This window comes from Falco biarmicus, chromosome 5 (assembly GCF_023638135.1).
Source record: "Falco biarmicus isolate bFalBia1 chromosome 5, bFalBia1.pri, whole genome shotgun sequence".
NCBI lineage: Eukaryota > Metazoa > Chordata > Aves > Falconiformes > Falconidae > Falco > Falco biarmicus.
Window position 1 is genome coordinate 19,836,233 of NC_079292.1, and position 20,360 is coordinate 19,856,592.

The 20,360-nt window shown below is 37.8% G+C and overlaps 1 protein-coding gene across 11 annotated transcripts in view; it reads right to left on the reverse strand.

The window, feature by feature from the left end:
- CACNA2D1 (calcium voltage-gated channel auxiliary subunit alpha2delta 1) overlaps positions 1–20,360 on the reverse strand; it is a 436,670-nt gene that overhangs the window by 345,843 nt on the left and 70,467 nt on the right. For all 11 annotated transcript variants that reach the window (XR_008822121.1, XR_008822120.1, XM_056340748.1 and 8 more), the window contains exon 3: positions 13,222–13,338. Coding sequence is in view for 9 of the 11 variants with exons in the window: in XM_056340748.1 (XP_056196723.1) it covers positions 13,222–13,338 (117 nt within the window). In the remaining 2 variants the exon portion in view is untranslated. The remainder of the gene's footprint in view (positions 1–13,221; positions 13,339–20,360) is intronic.

Genomic DNA, 20,360 nt, shown 5'->3' on the forward strand with positions numbered 1-20,360 from the left:
GGAGTTTAAAAAAAAAAAAAAAAAAACAAAAAACACCACAAAAAACCACAACACAACCTCTGGAAAACTAGTCACAGGCATTTATTTTGCAAGCAACTTTGCTCAAATGAACATAAGGGTACTGAATGGGAAAGAACTGCTACAGCTATCGGTGCTCCTTATTTTTCTCCATACCAAAGGTGAAACCAACAAAGAAGCTATGCTATCAGTGACAATCTACTGTGTATGGAGAAAGAAAAGTTAAATTGTGAAGCTGATCATCCAGTAATATTATTTGCTACAAGCTCTTTTTAGCTTTCATCGCCTCAATCACACTTATAAGCTCTAACTGCAAAAACACTGTGCTAGCAGGACAGAGATTCAGCAGGTGTCTCTCTAAGCTAAGCATACTAGATGCCATTTCAGCACTATATACTGTTCAGGTCCACAAAAATCAAAATGATGACTCATGGCTACCTATGAGGATATGAGAAGTGGGAGGGACGACCCGCTCTTTATCTGTCAACAAGAATACAAGATCTGCAGAAGGCAAATAAAGTCAACCGTGGAAAGAAAAAGCATAGAAACAGGCAATATTTGTAAGAACTTTCATTGCAAGCCCTATGATTTATCCTGCCCGACTGTTATGATGCCTTGCAAGGTATGTGAGTTATGTGATTCTATCCTCTGAGGCATAATGTTGCACCTATACAACCTGGATTTTGGTTAATAAAATAAGACTCAAGGCAAGACAAGTGAAAACAAATTCAAACGTCTGACATGTGGACAACTTGACAAATGTTTGACTTCACAAGTGTCACATCTCACTAGTTGTCATTCTAAAACATATTTGCTTCAGGAACTACAAGTGACTTTCAGAATAGGCTACATTTACATCTGGAGATACAAGCAAAGTTCACATAGGCTAGCAGACTCAGCATTATGGTCTAAAAAAAGCATACGTAGAACCTTTTTTGCTAGTGCGCAAATTTCCAGTCAAAGTAGTTTTAAAAGAAATGCAGGATCAGTCCTAAACTCACGTGCAAATTCCCTGCCTTATCTGAGGCAGCTATTTCTGCTATTTGGACCAGTTCTAGTCATGGCCTGAAATCTAAATCTAATGCTGCAAAAAGGAGATGACAGTATCTATTCTGAATACTTGCAGGAAGCATCCAGAAATAAAATTTAGAAATTTTCCACCTCGGTGAGTTACTCAGTATGCAGAGAATTGATGGAGATATAAAAAGTAAACATATAAATAGGCCTAGAATCCTAACTCTGTAAAATTCTACCAAATACATACTGGAAAAAACAAAGAAAAAAGAAAAAAAAAACAAAGAAAAAACATACACTATGCATGATCTTACAGTCCTTATAAGGGGAAAAGTCTATTTTATTTGTACTTTTCCAAAACATCGGTATTTTTCTGGTAGGATAGTGGCACAATTAAAGCCATCTGGTTTGTGATACTGGTACACACTTTGTGTAATCTTTTCCTATAGCAAAAGAGCCATCTCCAGCTTGAAAGGGAAAGTTAAAATACAAGAATAAAATTTTAAAATATTAAAGAGAAGAAACAGCCACAGCCTGACAATTCCAAGGCAAAAATGAATGTGTTAGAGTGAAAAATAACACAACCTGTGCACGCAGCACAAAAATGTGCATAGACAAAACCTCATTCTTCTGTTCAATCAGTAATAGACTCCAGTTAATTTACTCTTTTCCATCTGTGAAGACTTTCTCTTCTTAAAAGTCAGACCTGAAATTATTTTGGTAAACAACCTAGTACACAAAGTCCATTGCCAGATTCTTTATGATGGCCAGTTTCTCATATAACAACTAACAAAAAATACTGACAAAATGTGGGAAAACGTTGCTTGCTGGTAGACTAACCACAATTCAAGCTGTTTTCCTTATCTGAATTTCTCCAACTTGAGCCCACTCCAATACAACTGTCTAACACTGCCTGTAACTGGCAAGTGAGTCAACGCGGTAGAAACACCTGGAAACAAAAAACAGAAGTCAGGAGAAAACAGCAGCAAATTTATCAAGGCATGAGTAACACTTCTTTTTTGTACTGAAATCAGTACAAGAAAACCCCACAAGGCCTACGTACTTAAAGCCAGCTAGGAAAGACAAGGACAAGACATTTTATCTTTATTAACCTTCCAATGCTACCACAACTCAAAGGTAAAACTGAGACCTCTTCCCTTCTCTGTTGATTCTACAGGATATCATGTTGCGACGGAGGGAAGACACAGTCGCTCAATATGAGTGATCAGCAGACTTCGTTTATTGTCCCTTACAGTCACCTTTTATGCCTTGTTATAATTAGCTCATACATATTACAAAAGTTAAGCTCATTATTGGTTAGTTGCCTAAATACCAAGCCCACCCCTAGTTTCTCTTCTGTAGTTTTCTGTTCCCACCTGCAACATTCTTTTCCCACCAAAATCTTCCTGTTATTGTGTAACAAGGACAGCCAAAGACAGTGTATTTTGCTTTACTTCAGATAAGCTGAGAGCGATGTGCATTTTTGTCCAGCCAGCTGGACTATGTCTATGTGACCCTTTTCAGCTAGCCAGTTATCCACAATTCCCCCGTTTTTATTTTGGGCGACATAGGCTTGGTTGACCATTTTCAATAACAGCATTTTAACACAGGAAAATACACAGCCAACTTATAAAATCTCAGTTCAGAAGTATAATTCCAGAAATACTTGAAAAATAAAGTTAGCTTGAAGCTTTAATATAGATGCTCTTTCTGTTCCAGTGATATACAAAGTTTAAAAACTTCAAAGGTAATTTTAAAGTTCTGAACATGGACTAATGCAAGCTCAAAACCCAAAAAGAAACCAAACTGATGTTTGACTAGGAATATTTGCAGATATTTTAGTGGAAAATCCCTGACCATTAACAATTTTCTGTCCAAATAACAACTGCCCTTATGCAACCAACCAGTCCATACATTTTCTGAAGAATACCTCATTGATATCAAAGAATTAACAAAGGGAAAAAATTAGTTCTAAGCTATATACATTCATAAGTGGATTTTTCAATAGTTACATACAGATTTACACACTAAGCCATAATGGCTTGTAGGTGATACACACAAGAAGAGTACGTTGCTTATCTGTCTGAATGTCTATGCTAAATTTGACAACTATGCCACAAGCCAAGCCTACATGGGTGCTGTGTGTTATGCACGTTCCTTAACAAACAGAAGTATAATAGGTAAATTCCCAAGATCTAGTCCCCAACCTAATTATATTATTTTGTAGCCAATTAAGGAAAATAACACAAATGTGCATACCTACATGTGCACACACCTTTTAGTTCAGAACCAATCTGTGATAAAAGGCCTTAGCCTTATGGCATCATCGAATCTTAACGAGTACAGTAATTAAAAATGCAGTCTTACTGTAAGTGCGATTTATGCTGACATTCCCTCAAATGCTACACGTGAGTATTTCTCACTCAACTGCCTCAAGGTAAAATAGTAGTATTCGTTAATATGTATTAAAAAATCATTAATTCTCTACAATAGCAGTTGACTTCCATAACACTATGTAAGCAAAAGAGGCCTAAGATGGGTTTTCTGAATACTAACAATTTATTTTAGACTGTCTAAACTCAGGTCTTGAAAGATTTCACTCTGCCAGACGTAGAAACACTGTTGCACTCCAGTTGTGATATCCCTTTTCCCAAGTTGTCACATGCACATCTTGCTCAAGCAACAGTATTGTTAAAGTTTCTCTCTGCTACATAAAAGCATATTGCACTTGTAGATATAAAAGACAGCACCCTTACTTAGATTATTACCTTATTACCTCATAACTCTTAGTATACCTTGTATCTCTGATTTCATCACTTCAAAAATTCACCAGAAGCAGATAAAACCACAGCCTCAGACTAAACTACACCTTAACTGCTGATTCAAATAAAGGCATTCTCTTCAGATATGCCTAATGCTTACAAATAGTGTTGGCTGGTTTTGATCAAGAAACTATTATTACAATAATGATCAAAAATAATAATCCCGTTTGCAAAATGCCTTTAAGCCAGCCTCCTAGTCCCAACCAATTTCCACATTCAGAATACAGCATAAATACAGAATACAGAATAAATTATCTCCATCAAGGCAAAAAGGCTTCTTTTTAAACACAGAAATGTTTGCTAGTTCAAGGCAGAAACCCATTTCTTGTAGGTGACATCTGAAGCTTTTTTTTTTTTTTTTTTTTTTTTTTTTTTGGTGGGATTGTAATCAAGTCCGTATTTTTCCTTGAGAAGCTTAAGCTGTTCCTCTTGTTTCAGGAGTGTTTCCAACTCTGATTTGTCGACTAGGTCCATATTTCCCAAAGATATCATACATTTCCTCCGCTGTGATTTCATACGGCAGGTTCCGAATATAAAGGGTCCGATTGACCTCTGGGGGCAGCCAGATGTTAGCTCGCTTGGCCGCTTGCATCGCCATGGCGCCGATCGGAGCGGGGGGGGGTGGAGGGGGGGGGGTGCAGCCTCGGAGAGAAACCGCGGCCGGGAAGGGGCCTGCCGGGCCGCGCCGCCGCTCGCCGCTGCCGCGGGGGTCCCGGATGCTATCCCATACGCTAATAACCCGAGTAATTCCTTTTTACAATCTATGTCCCGAACGCTCCGCTTTTCTAAAAAGCCTTTGAGCAAATTATACGCCGCTTGTCTGTTCATACCTCTATTTGTGCACAATTGCAGCCTTTGCAGACTTCGGCGGCGCGTAGCAGGCGGGCCAGCCTCTATAGGTGCTCCCGGGCGCGGGGAAGATATCCCTTTCGCCTCCTGCGCTGCTTACAGGACCGCACTCAACTTCTCCGCCGACCGTGGCTCCCGGACTCCGCTATCGGGTCGCCGGGTCCGGACTCCGCTATCGGGTCGCCGGTCCTATGTCCTCAGGTCCCTGTTCGGGCGCCATTTGTTGCGACGGAGGGAAGACACAGTCGCTCAATATGAGTGATCAGCAGACTTCGTTTATTGTCCCTTACAGTCACCTTTTATGCCTTGTTATAATTAGCTCATACATATTACAAAAGTTAAGCTCATTATTGGTTAGTTGCCTAAATACCAAGCCCACCCCTAGTTTCTCTTCTGTAGTTTTCTGTTCCCACCTGCAACATTCTTTTCCCACCAAAATCTTCCTGTTATTGTGTAACAAGGACAGCCAAAGACAGTGTATTTTGCTTTACTTCAGATAAGCTGAGAGCGATGTGCATTTTTGTCCAGCCAGCTGGACTATGTCTATGTGACCCTTTTCAGCTAGCCAGTTATCCACAATATCACACCCACACATCAGGAACTAACAGGAAACATGAGTTGCCTCCATCAACTCAAAACCTAGCTCATCACTGCCTTCTAATGTCAAAATCACAGTGTTTACTGTGTCATCATTTGCAAAATAATGAGGGAAGTCAGAATCACAGATTGCCCTCAACTCTAGAAGGATCCAAACTACACCTCTGAAGAATGACCTGCTTTTCAGGCAAGGATTCTGGCCCTCACAGTCTGAGAATAAGTGGATTTAACATATTTGAAGAGATTATATTGAAGGTGGAAGGAAGCTGTTACCATCAAAATGTGATTTTTGCACAGATTTTGCTATGGATTGCAGGACTTTAGCCTTGAGATCAGAGGACTTAAATAGGAAAGAAAAGAACTGAGTTGCAGATCCTCCTCCCTGTTCAAATGTTTTGTCTATTTAACTTTTAGATTAGAAGATAAATGGAAAAATACACATTTCCCATACGCACATAGATGCAATTGTAACATAACTGTACAAATGTGTTCAGATCCAGATACGTATCCATATGTATACACAGATATTTTCAGCTAGAGACCTAGCCCAAGTCCTCATGGAGCGATTACCTCTAAGCTTTAGAATACCATGTGATGTGGTGGATTCCATTAGGTGTGACTATGTAGGCTTCTTTGGAATTTCAAGTGGAGCTCAGGAGACCAGTGGCTGAGTTGCAACAGAGCTCAAAAGCAGTGGATGCTGCCCACTGTAAGTTCTGCCAAATGAGCGGTCAACTCAAATTTCTCTACAGAGTATTTTTAGTATTAAATATACTAAATATTTATTATATAATTATATTATATATATATAATTATATAATATTAAATATACTAAATATAAATAATAAATATACAGAGTATATTTAGAGTATTATAGAGTGAAATCTTGTCAGTATAGGCAATTAGCAGACCAGAAGATGGGTGCCCCAGAGAGTTTTAAGGATGTTAGGTTGGATTTAGTCATCCAAACACAACTCAAGAGTTTTGGATCCCTTCCAAAAACCAGTAGTATCAAGCACACCTACAAAATTTATTTCAGTTTTATAGGTCTTCCAGGCCACAGAAAAATTCCCAGCCCTATTTAAAGTGCACCGCATCTCTGCCCAGGAATCTCAAAATACGTTATAACACATGTTTATTTAAACTTCCCAGTTGTATTGTGAGACACTGAAGCCTTATTTCAGGCGGGCAGGGAAATACTAAGAGATCTGGACACATTTTCACAGCTGTGTTGAAATTGCATCTAAACTAGCAGATAAACATTCTGAACTCCTCATTCACAGACACAGTTGTGCACCTTGGACACTTCCCAACAGAACGTAGAGGGAACCTGTCTCCTAGCATACAATCTGTGCCTCAGTTTCCATGGAAACTCAGTTTCCTCAGATTTCAAAAAAAACAAGGCATAAAGGCTAGAACAAAGGCATAATGTCTTTAGTTGAGATGTCTGAAGAGATCTAGACAATAAGGTGCAAATCTGCATGTAACTCATCTTTGTCTACACAGCCCCCAAGGAACCAAGACTATTGACTAGTAGCCTCCCTTGAATGACCTTAATGCAAGGGTTTAATAGTTAAAGCAAAAACAAATGACCCTACAGCAAAACAAAAAAAAAAAATTAAGCAGGAATTTGCCAGTGAAAATATGGATGTCTCTCATTCTCCAGTGAAATGTATTTTAGTGGACCTTGAGTGTTTGCTTCAAAAAACAAATATGCTGTTGCCTTAGAATATGGGCAGTAATGGAAGAAAAGTTTATTAATAAATGCACTGAGTGTACACCACAGTGTTGATAATAACCTAATGACACTGAGGCTTTCCAGAAAGATATTTCACTGTGGAAAAGAAGATTTGCAGGGCAATATGCATACTTCCTAATTTTGGATAGGAGGACAAGTAGGATTCATCTCAAAATATTACACAAACACATAGCCAACAGTTAAAGGATTTGGGACTGCAGAAAGTAATCTTATCTAAGCGTAAAATAAGATGTTTTGATCCTGTTTCAAAATTTTCTGCAGGCTATGCTTGCAAAGACTGTGTTCTTTATTCATCATTTTCTCCCTTAACTTTAATTTTCTATTATCTAAGAGATTCAAACTTGCTTAATCTCTTAAATTCAAATATACCAGCAAAAATGAGTGAGAATGTAAACCAGCAGATTTTCCTGCCATAGAAGATGAAGGTTGCTCCCCAATATCTATTGAGTAATGGGCTGCTCAAATAAGCAAAGGAAGGCCCAGGGCTGCACAGCTAATGACTTCACACTGCACAGGAGTGAAGCTGCACCTTAGATCCAGTGTGCGGCACTGGAGCAAATATTACTTTAACATAAGTCACACTTCATTTCCCTCACAACACAATGCATGAACAGCAAACAAAACCCCAGAACAGACTTTTGCAAAGCACTGAGTTTTTTAAATATACTTTTCTAAAAACCACAATTTGAAATTTTAAATTTGAAAGTGTGACAACAAAAATTAGGATCTTTGCATTACTGAAGCAAACTTAAGCTTACTACAGTATTTTACACAAGTAAGGAAAACTATGCGTCCATCTCATATATTAATGAGTTTAAAAGGGTCTGTTTATATAGACCGTGAGAAAATGTTTGTAACTCCTCAAAACATATTTTATTCATATATTACAATGTCAAGTACCCTATTTAGTATTTCTAGTGATACTCAAATAAATATTACTATCGTCCAAATACAAGTATCCTCACTTTCTTGTATATAGAAAAGTTTTTGTTTAAATTATTTAGTTTCCACCTGAACTGAAAGATTATGATCTATTAGCACAATCTACACAGCTCCAGAAAGCTACAAACTGATGAATGGGGTAGGAACTTTAAAACAGAGGATAACTCTAGTGAAAATGAACACTTTATGTGCCAGACTGCCTAATGGGTTGGGTGTACTATTTATTGGTACACTTGGAAAGGTTGTGTACCTGAAAAACATCTAAGAACCTTTGCAAGTTTTGCCTGTAGTTATTGCAGGACATGTTTTCCATGAATTCCCCACCTGTCTTTCATTACACACCTGGAAATGCAGGTTGCAACCGCAGCACTGCTAGACTGTACACCACCTTTCAGCAAGTACACAGAGACAGAATGTTAAGTTGCCTGTAATACCATAGAATCATAGAATATCTCAAGTTGGAAGGGACCCATAAGGATCAAGTCCAACTCCCTGCTCCTTGTAGGACCATATGTATACCATATGCATATGGAAATACTGTAATATTGAAATAGCATGTGTTCAATAGGGTTTGGCCAGGCAAGTATGCAACAGTAAACAACAGCAAACCACAAAATAAACGCTCACTATTTGAACAACAGGCTCTAATGCAAGACACTCCTCAGCATCCTTGGCTATAAGACTGTTGTTTGCCTGCCTCCCTCCTTACTACTCATACCACTCTTTTCCTCCACTATTCCTTGCTAGAAAATTCTCAGTTTTCTTTTCATCCTGACTTTTTCTTCTATGGTTAATATCGTCTAGTAATAGCTATCTAGAACAGCCCTCTGAGTTCAGATTTGGACTTTACCCCTTCTCCTTCCCCAGCTAGGTAACTATTTCAATGAGCATTTTTAAGCTTCTCCCAAACATAAATTCACACACATGAAAAAATAAAAATAGACTTGTTTTTTCCTTACAGTGAGACAAGTCATCTTTGTCCAGATTTTCATTATAATGCTTTCTCGTACAAACCAGAAATGAAATCACAAAGCTTTCCACATTACTCGGGCCTTTTGTGTGCAATGCACAGAACCACTAATTTTACATTTAAGTCATATGTAGAGAGTTTTCTAGCACAAGGTTGCATGAAAATACAAATAAATTGGAATGCAAGAGTTACTTCTCATTTAAAGGTGATCTTGTAGCTCAAGGGAAGCCAACTTACTATTAGAAAAGTCATCACTAATATTTGCTTATTATACCCTTGCCCAAAGATTGTTTGTGTAGCATGCTTATAGAAAATCATGGCATCCCTGGGGTACGCTAGTCTCTGAACAATGGCACTGTTGATGTCATTCACTGGCACCTTCCTCGTGGCATCACTGGAGGATGTATGATGCTTTTGCATCATACTCTTTTCAGGATTCAGGTCTTAATTCACGTTGAATCATATTAGCCCCAATGGTAAAACTTTCTGTGCAATCATTAGTAACAGTTGCATTCAGCTCTACTCCTGATGTCAGAGAAAATATGACCCATCAGATTTAAGACTACTTACATTTCAGATAAGTAATTCAGCCTCACTACATAAAGTTTACAAAATGCCAGTGTAAAGACAGTCCTTGAAAAGAAGAAGAAACAGAAATACACATGGAAAGTCAAGAAATTCTCTTAGCAGAAAATATCAGTTTAGATGCAGGAGATAGAAAGTGTGTCTCCTGTGTATAAAAATAATCCAAAGGAAGATTTAAAATCTGAAATCATTGAAATCTCTGATATATATCTGGGATAGCTACAAATAGAAAAGGCAGTGTAAATATCTGAGCCATTAGGAGCTGATAAGGTTAAATGATAGCACAAGAGAAACCAACATGAGTGATCCGAAGTTAATAACAATGTAGAATATGAGTCAGCAAAGAGATCTGACTAGGACTGAGATTAATAAAAGGGTATTTTTCCCCTTAAGTAATGCTTCTTTGGCCTTTTCCTCTTTTTTTCAGTCAGACCAAGTTGCTGGGTACATAAATATACATCAGAAATACATTTTTAATAGAAATAACAGAATACCCCAGAAGAGCTAGCCTTGACAGTGGTCGAGAGAAATGTCTGAATCAGAAATCAGAAGCTAAATCAAACAATGAAAATATTATTAAAAAGCTTAATCACCTTAACAATAATAAAAATAATATTTAAAAGCTTAAGCCAGTTTTGCTGCTTTGAAAGGTTATACGCACTTTTGAATTCATTGGCTCTGGCTGTGGCTGGCATTTGATACAAAGGGAAAAGTCAGTTTTCTCAGGAATCATCTATGAGCAACCATCCCTAGAAAGTTTTCTTAAGAAATTAATTTTGAAAAATTTGTATTTGTTTAAAAAATGTAGATTTAAAAAAAAAATTAAAAAAATAAAGAAAAAACCAAAGTAGGATATAAAGAGAGAAACTGAATACCACTTGCTTAAAAAAAGCACAGTAGGTTACCATATATACATTTATATATATATATATATATAATTATACATATAAAATTAGGAAATAAAAAATACACAAATTTCACAGAAAGTTTCAGCAAGACAAACTGACAACCTCTGTAAGACGTCTCCATCCTTCTTAAGCTGGAGTAGAGGAATGTTTGTAACAGGTCATTTCAATCACTCTGCTGCAAAAAACGATCTTAGGTATGTGTTGTAATCATGTAATTAATGTTTGTAAAATCTGGTGATTCTGGGGTGGGGTGAGGTGGGTGGGAGAGGTGGGTGATTCAGGGGGGGTGAGGTGGGTGGGAGCGGGGGGGGTGTGCGTGTAATTAAAAAAAAAATCAGAGATGTTCCAACACTGAATAGAAGCATCATTGATCAGTATTTAAAGGATGGCAAATCAAATTCAGACATGTGAAGTGTGGGAGGGGAGCTAAGTTATTTTCACCTGTTTGGGCATGAATTTCACTCTGCGCGAAGTGGCCAGATTGATAAAGATGTCATGCAGAAGTCTTGCTGACATGCATCCTGAAATGATAGCATGCAGCTAAAAATAGTAAGTATTGTACATTCATCGCAGCATTGGTAGTAATGGCAACCCCAAGCATTAAAGACATCATGAGTCACACCCTGCAAAATAATAAAATTGTTTTAAAGTCATAAGTCTTTAGCCACTAACACATCTGGAGGACTTTTTATTTGCCTTCAAGATGCATGGACTTGATAATTTAAAATTATCTGAGAAGTTTGGAAGATTTCTTTTAAGAACAACAAAGAGCAACTGGACTGAAGGAACACCCCTCGCCTAATTTAATCTTCTTCTACATCAGGGAATTGAATCATATTACCCTCTTTAAAAAGTGACCATGGGCTTGCCTAAAATGAGGTATGAACCCTTCTTCTTCTACATTCACAGAAAAAAACCTGTTCTGGAATCTTTTCTAAAGTAAGTATGACATACTTATTTAATTTTCATAAGAGTTTTAAGATCAAGCCACCACACCCCCCCACAAACCCCTACATTAATCTTGAATCTCAAGAAAATATAAGATTTGGCTGTTATAACTTAAAAACATCAGACTTGTAAGGGTTAATGGGGAAATGGTGGAAAACCTCATGTGTTCACAAAAGTCTGCAAATGACAAAATATTTTACAATAATAATGCAAAGTCCACAGAGTGCTACATAAACACATGCCCACTGAGTTAAAACAGGAAAACCAAGCAATAAAATAGTATCTATTTTACACTCATTTGACTAAAGCAGAGAAGCTTTGGCCCAGATAACATGGCCCAGATAACACTGATGTATGTGGCATGTTAGGGAAGCTATGGGAACAGGAAAAGTCCACTCCTGCTAAGAACAAAAGGCAGGAAAATGGGTACCTCCTGTGGTACCCATGCACAGACAAGAGACTGAGCAAAATCTCATCACCTGCAAGAAGGGTAGTCCCCAAGACATTGTGCAGCAGCAGTTTCACTCTCAGACCGATTCTTCAGCTGCATGAAACTGTACTGATAAAAGGACTGCTTGGGTGGGACTCGTCTCCCCCAACTTCATAGACTGACATTATAGACATTTACATCGAGGCTCCTCTGACAGAAAGAGTACATCTGGGCTGTAGTTCATCCCATTTTAAAGTCTTATTCGGAACATGTCAGGTCAATCCTGACTGAGAAGTGCCTGTTTTATTCTACTGAACAAAAAAGGAGCTTAGGACGACCAGCTGCGTAGATGTCTACAGTTAGGTGAATTAATCCCTCTTCCTTCTCTCTTTCACTTTAAATGACATGTCCAAACTCATCTGCAAGTTTATGTGGATATGTAATTGCTCAGGGAATCCCAGTCTGCTGTTCCATCCTTTAAACCTATTTCCAATAGCTCCACTCTGCAAAAAGCGTGTTTATGAATTCATCCGGATCCCCCCATGCACGTTTGGTCAGTGTGTTCTGAATACCACTCTGATACAAGTCAGAGTGATGTGAGCAGGAATCCTAAAAAGCAATTACCCAGGTTTGGTGTCTTATAGAAGAGAAAGAGACTGCTGGAAAAAGCACTTTAAAGAAATAGCTACTTCTTATTTAAAGCGTAAAGAAATGTGAGGTTACCATACTGCATGGTTTTCACACTCATAGTTTGAGATTAACTGTGTTGATACAAAACATGCTTGAAATACAGATTAAATTAGCAAGTCAGAAATAGAATAGGTATGGAAATGAGTCTGATTCACACATGGCTACATTTGTTGAAGGAGAACAATTAGTTGCTACCGTCAAGAAAGACTGAGTAAACCAAAAAGACGAAGAGACCAAATATTAACAGATGTAATCAGCAATATAATCAAAATGAACATCATGACTTCAAAGATGCCATTATTTTTAAATCACATTTTAAAAAAGCTCTACTTCTTGTTTCCCCAAGATCACTAGTGACTGTAGAGTACAGTGATCTTCATGTCATAAACATTCACATGCGTCACTTAAAGAAATATTTTCCAATCTATTTATAGCTTGATTTGTTACTTGGCTGTGGTTCCTAACCTGTCCATCAGTATTACAAACATCTGCCCTATGCCAATGACTTAATGAGTTCATTTTCTACCATGAAGTCACAAGCCATCTTTCTACATGTCCTGCCCTGTACACATCAGGCTGACGTTGCCCGTAAGTGCATAGGCAACAAAAATAACCATAAAACCATGTTTCAATAATAAATAACATTTTTTTAAAATGCCAGATAGAAAACCTAACCCATTAGTACTCACCACCAAGGCTTTAGACCTGTTGCTCAGAAGTTTTTCAATGTCTCTGGCTGCAATTTCCACTAGCTGACGAGGGTTGTTGGCTTCTACAGTATACAAATTTTTGTTTTGCAAATAAATCTGTAAGGGGGAAAAATGGAAATAAATCAAAATGGTGACAGACATTCAAAGTAAGCAAAGCTACTTGACAAAACCATCATCAGGCTGTCCTCTGTTCTTACTGGACAGCTTCAGAAAGACCATTGCTAGGAAAATCAAAATGTGCCTTGTGAAATACTTCACCTTTTTGTCTGAGAGGTAGAAGGTGCCACTAAAAATCATTTAATAAATCTTCAAAACTGACTGTTTCTAGTGACAGAGTATTCAGCTGCTAAATGATCAAGTAATCTGATTCCTACAGAGTGCTGAAAGAGAAGTAAAATGGAAATCCTTTAAAATTACTTAAGTAGAAATCACTTATTGCTGAATTTAATTCTTCCTTGAATGCTGAGCAACAAACATACCATTTGCAGTAAAACATTTCAGTTATGCTAATATAATCAGTTTAGTCCCTTATCTATTTATTCATACTATAATGTTAGTATTCATGAGGGAAGAAGAGGAAGAAAACAAATAAGAAAAGAGGAAAAAGGGGAAGAGAAACAAAAAGGGGGAAATGGGGGAAAAATGAAAGGGGAAAAAATGGGGATGGAAGACAAGAAAGGAACTATAATCATGTTGCTCCTTTGTGATGAACAAAGGTTATCACTGTTGAAGAGCCATTAACTGTTTCCAACGCAGAACACATATATATAAAGGGAATCATTTGATTAGTTAAACAAACCCCTACAATGAAATGCACACAACCACAAGATGTAAAGAAAAAAGTAGCAGGAAATCCATTTGCCTATCTCTAGCCTACTAGAACTGGATAAAGAAAAAATATACTAATTGGGGAAATAAAATTAAAAAAAAGCGCAAAAAAAAAAAAAAAAGTGGATACCTTATGGCTAGATGGGCAAATGGGGAAAAGTAATTTATGCAACCAACAGATGGCCTGAGTTTACTCAAGTACTCTGCCTCTCCGCAGCACTGCCTGGTGGGGGCTGTGCTGTCTCCCGAGCAGTAATTTCAAGCACAGGCAGGAACGGGTCCAGCGCTAATGCGCTGGCTCCTGTCCAGCACAAGAACCGAGAAACTGCAGACCAGACTGTGTCTACCAGCCTGGCCAGGTTTCTCGGGTTAAAGCTATGGAGACCTTAAAGAAACTCACCGGAATATGCCTCTGGTGCTTGATGGGTATTTACCACAAATAAATTTCTGACAACTACTGGGCATGTCTCATAAGCTGTCATAGGTTTTCATCATGTTTGAATTTCACAACACTTACGTTGGGTTTGGGTTTTTTTCCTTCAGAAGTACAGTCTATCCTTTCAACTAGTGAGTGAGTAATTGCAATATGCTTTAATTCTTCTTATAGTAGCAATTATTTAAAAAAAACAACACAGTGCATCATGAGCAGAAAACCACTACACAAGAAGATCATTTGTAATTAACTCAGACTATAGTTTGGATATTTCTGAAGTGTTTGATTTTAAAAACTGCTACACAGAAATTTATCTTAGGCATTACACAAAATATCTTTCAAAATATCTTTTCTTTTTTTGACAGATCTTAGTAGTAGAAGTAGCCTATAGGCCAATTATTAATCAACAAAACTGGAAATAAAGACATTTTATTCTACAACTGATCACTAGAGAATTTTACACATTTTTCTCCGAAACACATTTACACGGTCAGCAGTGGGATTCAGAGTTAAACTGACTGCAGTGACTAGAAGAGCCTTACAGTCCTGCAGGCAAGGCAAGAGTAGAAATCAGTTTTCTAGATCCAGATGGTTTGAATCAAGAATGTAAATTTCAGAGAAGTATCTGAATTTGAGTGACCGTCAAATCTTGCAAACTGTCAGGTTTTCCCATCATCAGCAAATATTCACCCTGATCACGTAAGGAACAGACACAGGAATATGGGTGCTACCAGGTGTTCGTGTCTTACTCTTTGAAGAGAAATGTAGTGCCAAAATCTTCAAACTTTGTTCATGACTGTGTGAAGTACACTTGCGTCAAAGGTTACTAAATATATAGAAGAATGGTCACAAGATTTTGCAAATAGGCTAGAAAGATATAAAGTAACTTTCACAGAAGTTTTTAAATAATACTTTTCAAAATCATATTAAAGAATTCATTTATTTTGCTTGTGAAAATGTTTTGCTTTGTTCAATTTTGTTCCTAGTTTCTCTTTTTTTTCAGATTTCTTCATGCAACAGCTTTTCATTTGCTACCAAGTGCTGAAAGCAATACAAAAATTTAAATATAATCCTTTTTCATTTGGGAGTTTCAATTAGGCAAAAAACATCTTAAAATTTGGAGAAAGCAGTAGTTTACTGCAAAGGTGCCATTTCATTGTAATTGGATATTTTACTCAATGTTATAAACAAACATTAAGGAGGCCACAAGCAAAGAAAATACAGAGTAGGGGCACAGGCAAGTAACGCAGGTTTGGAGCAGCTGGAGGACAGGGATAACTTGGAGCCTGTGCTGACCAGCTGTATTATAAGGGTGAGAGCACTGTAGTGCTAATTCTTTGACAGCTTTAAGAGCTTTAGTGAAATATAGTTTCTAACAGGCTCAGCAGAGTTACGGTGATGGTGCTCTGCATCCATCCATGACTTTGCACCCTTACCAATGAGAAACACAAAAGGAATAATTTATTTCAGTCTAGAGCAAAGTTACAGTAAGCCATACTGGTAAGAGATTGAGAACCTGGATTGAAAATCTGCTCTTTCATCCCTGTATCTAATCCATCCTTCTAGCAAATATATGATCCTATGAACCCCCAATTTGAAAGCACTCAAATTTTTCACATACCCCACTCCTATAGGGAAGTTGTTCCCACACTTCCAAGCTTGAATGGTTTGAAAGCTGCAGACTATCAACGTATGGTCTAAGTGAGTACATTTGCAGGAAAAAAATAAACATTCTCATTTTTCTTCTCCAACACTAGCTATGAGCACAGTTCAAAAGCTTGAATGACTTAACAAGGATCAGCACCACAAGAGACAGGAGTCCTATTCATAATTTAACTTAAAACTTCTATAACAGGCATCGTGGGTCCAACCACCAACACAGCCTGATTCTGAGGCTGGCTTCACAATCTGTTATTTGTCAGTAATCAAAAAAATAAAAGGAAAAAAATTCAGAACAACATTCCCAAAAAAGATCCTTTGAGTTTTGCACAAGATCCCACATTGAGTTGAGTCTGTCTTTCTCCTCCTCTTTGTTTTACCCAACCGCAGGGCTCAGAGTACCTATCTCCCTTGCTTCTACCACTGCTGGAAGATTTATCCCACAAGTTCCTAAATGAAAGGCATCAAAAATAACTCAGAACTTCACACACTTTATTTTCCTGAAGGGTAAGACCTGTCTCAGCTACCAAGGAACAGTGTAAGAAATATTCACTAATTATTTAAGACGTGTGTACATAATTTATTTGTTGCCTGCTCCCCTTTAATTCAGCCATGGCACTGCAGCAGTTCAGCACAACACACAGGGAAATGACAATGTACTTTAGGATTTGGCACCCTGTGACAAGATTTCCTTCTCCAAGCCTCCCACCTAGCAGTCAAACACAATTAGCAAAAGCTCATCTCAAATAGCCATAAACGGTCTTATCAGCAAAGGTGTGATCATTCATCTTTCCAAATGCGATTTGGCAGGCTCTGTGGCTTGTTAAGGAGAGCTAATTTGAATACATTTTATTAAATTGCTTTGACCAAGTGAATGGAAGTTTCTGTTGGCTTTTATGTCTAAAATCATTTTTGGTACTTTAATCACTAATGTTTTGCTAAAAGCTCTCCAAATTGTCAGTAAAGCCCTACCACTTCTCACAGAATAAAGCCTCATTGCATGACTAAGTAAAACCTGTAAGGTCATAGCACAAAAAATAATGTTTTCTCTGAATTCAATAGCCATGTACTTCTTTATTCTGGCAAGAATGCATTAAAATTGCTTTCTAAATGCTCCATATTTATTTTGGTATAAAGAACTGCAAGGTTTTAGGCGAGAGAATATGATAGGGAGTCACATTAGGATGAAACAACAAAAGGACCATCACTGAATGTAGTGAAGATTAGAAAAACTGCCAGCTCCTCAGGAGAACATGCCCTTCTCTACCCAGTCTTCAAGGACATGTTTATAAATTTCTCACAAAGAGACATTCTCCATGCTTTCTAAAGGGAAAATCAAACATTTCTGTACAAATTGAGAGAGAACGAATGATGCGCCTGGCTCTTGCTATGTTGTGGCAGGCATTGGGGCCCCCTGTAACATTGAAATTTTATTTCAATGGCCCACATGCTTTATTGCACTCAGAAAAAGTTCCTGAGAGTAATAAATTCTCTGTGGTTTGGATCCGTAGTCTTGGCACTGTTTACACAGACTACCCGAATAACAAGGAATAATAATTCATGTTGAATTAATCTAAACTACAATAGAATTCCTTTGCCTGTTTTTTGTTTGTTTGTTTGTTTTGAAACTGTCAGTCTCCCGGTTTAAGAAAAAACAGAGGTTTTTCTTCAGGCAGTGTTAACCTGGCTGAGGGCCTAAACATGAGGCATGAATATGCCAATCTCAGTTTCATCATCGAATACTTTCATGGACACAGAAATCATATGAGACAAGATCTTCAGAAGTTCAAACCCAGAATTTCAAAAGTTAACCAAAACCACTGTACCTTTTCCTGTCTTGAAATATGCTTTGGAATAGAGAAACAAAATAACTCAACAGTTCAAATAATACCTCTCCATACAAGGCAAATCTATTGATGCTTTTATTATTTCAATACTATTCTCAAGATCACTTAGCTCAGCTAGGCTGATGGGACACCTCTGTCCATGACCAATGCTTTGTAATCAGTCTGGACCAGCTGATGTTTATCATGATGTTAAAACTACAGTTCAAAGCTACTGCTGAGCATGGGATCGCAAATCAACCAAAATATTGTGGTAGGTCTTCCTCCATCTTTTCTGAAAGTCACTACACCAAAACATTAAGAGTGCTTGTGAAATCTTGTGCTAAGTTTTACAAGCTTATAAAGCAATTAACTCATTAAATAATTTTTTTAAAATCCCTCAGAACAGAGCAAAACTTAAATATTTTGTAAACTATTCTCTTCCTGCCCACACCCTACTGTTGGAAAGCATCTCCCGTGGCCAATTCCCCCAGTCCTTCCAAAAAGTCTCTTGCTTTCTACCACTACAGGGTACTAATAGGCCTCAATGACCATGACCTGCCTCACTGAGGACCTCCACCCACACCCCTGCCCATGGCCTCCATTTCAGCCCAGTCCTTGGCTACGGGAGAGGTATGCCTGTCTCCAGCACCTAGCCCCTTCAATGGACCTTGACCCCATACTATAGTTAGTCCATCTCCTAGATAGACCCCTCAGATGTATGTTAAATCTTTCCTCCAGACCTGTCTCTTGGATGGATGTTGGACCCACACTGTAGCCTTGTCTCCAGCCTGTTCTTGGCTCCATCTCCTTTTATTCCTGACTGGAGGTCCTGGGAGAAACCTAGATATGGTTCATTGCTCATCATGTCCAACTGCTGACAAACCCTGTTACCAGCATCTAGCACCCTTAAAACTGTGCAGTCGGCGTTCAAAACTCTCCTCCATCCCTGGGTTGAAACTACACAAAGTAAACTACATTATCATGGCATTAATTGCCCAGAACTAGAAGAATTGGTGAACATTTTTCTCAGGCGCTTGCATGACCTAATCTGACACAACACCAAAGCTGGTTCTCTGCAATGTGTAATTCTCTGCTAAAACCAGGAAGAAATGGAGAATGATGCTTGCTCTTTGCTGACGGTTGGGGATTTATGTAGCTTTGGGATTTCTAAACCTAAGGCTTAGCAAGCACCCAAGTCACCTTTATAATTACTGGAAAGAACATGTGCTTCCAGAGGTTTATTCATCCCAATACAAAGCATTTCTATCCACTCTTTACCTAGACAAAGGACAGTTATCTTACAATTCTTGATTGAAGTAAAATCCCTGCCTCATAAATCATATCAGAATATTAAATTAAAAAATAGCTAGTGGGATAACTTAAGAGTTTTTCTAATTTATACATCTACTTCAACTTGGCCCAGGATATTGGTCAGCTCTGAGCTCATTCATTGCTCTCTGTTCTCCCTCTCCCATCCAAAAAAAAAAAAACAAACCCAAAACAAAAAAAAAAAAACCCATAGACTGACCCAAAAAAAATTTAGTATTTCATCCTGGGGAGAAAGGAATCATCTCACTTGAAAAAGAAAAATCACAATTCTTACTGAAATTTTGAGTAACGTTAAAATTTTCAAAACAACTATTTTAACAAAATTATATCGTGAAAACATATATATGTGGTATATATATGTGTAACATCCACATATTCATTAATTTTATTTTTTTCTCTTTATCAGTATCATGAAGTTACGTGTCATGATATCTTTTATGTGAGAAAAGCAGAGAGGGGGGGCATTTGACAGATATTCAAACATATGAAGAGATCTGGGGAGCAGGAAAAGTCAGAAAACAGAAATTACACCTTTAATCCAATGCAAGTCATTACTATTGCCAACTTTTTATTACTGCAGATACTCAAATTTTTACTAGTCACCAAGAACTATATAATCAGAGGCAGCAAATTCTATCTTCTTATTACTGTATCCTATTTCCAAAGTTATATTGATACCTTCTATTTCTATATATGCCAAGGATTGTTTTTTTCTCACAAGACAATTCTTTCCTTTGAATCACAAGCGATCCATTGTGGAACACACTAAAAAATGCTCCTGCCCAAAGAGCATTCTGTATGTTCAAAGAAATCAGTCTGAGCATTTTAAATATGTCTTACTCTCTGCTGCGTGTAATGTATGAGTACAGCTGCTCCCTAGCAACTCACGGATGCCTTCATTCTTGAAATTCATGGCAACAACACAAAGGAAAAAGACCCACCCCAATAGTTCACTTTTGCTGTCGCTTTTCAGAATCACTTGCCTCATCACCAACTGCTGTAAAGGTCTGGGATAACAAGTGACAGGGCAGCTGACATGTTTA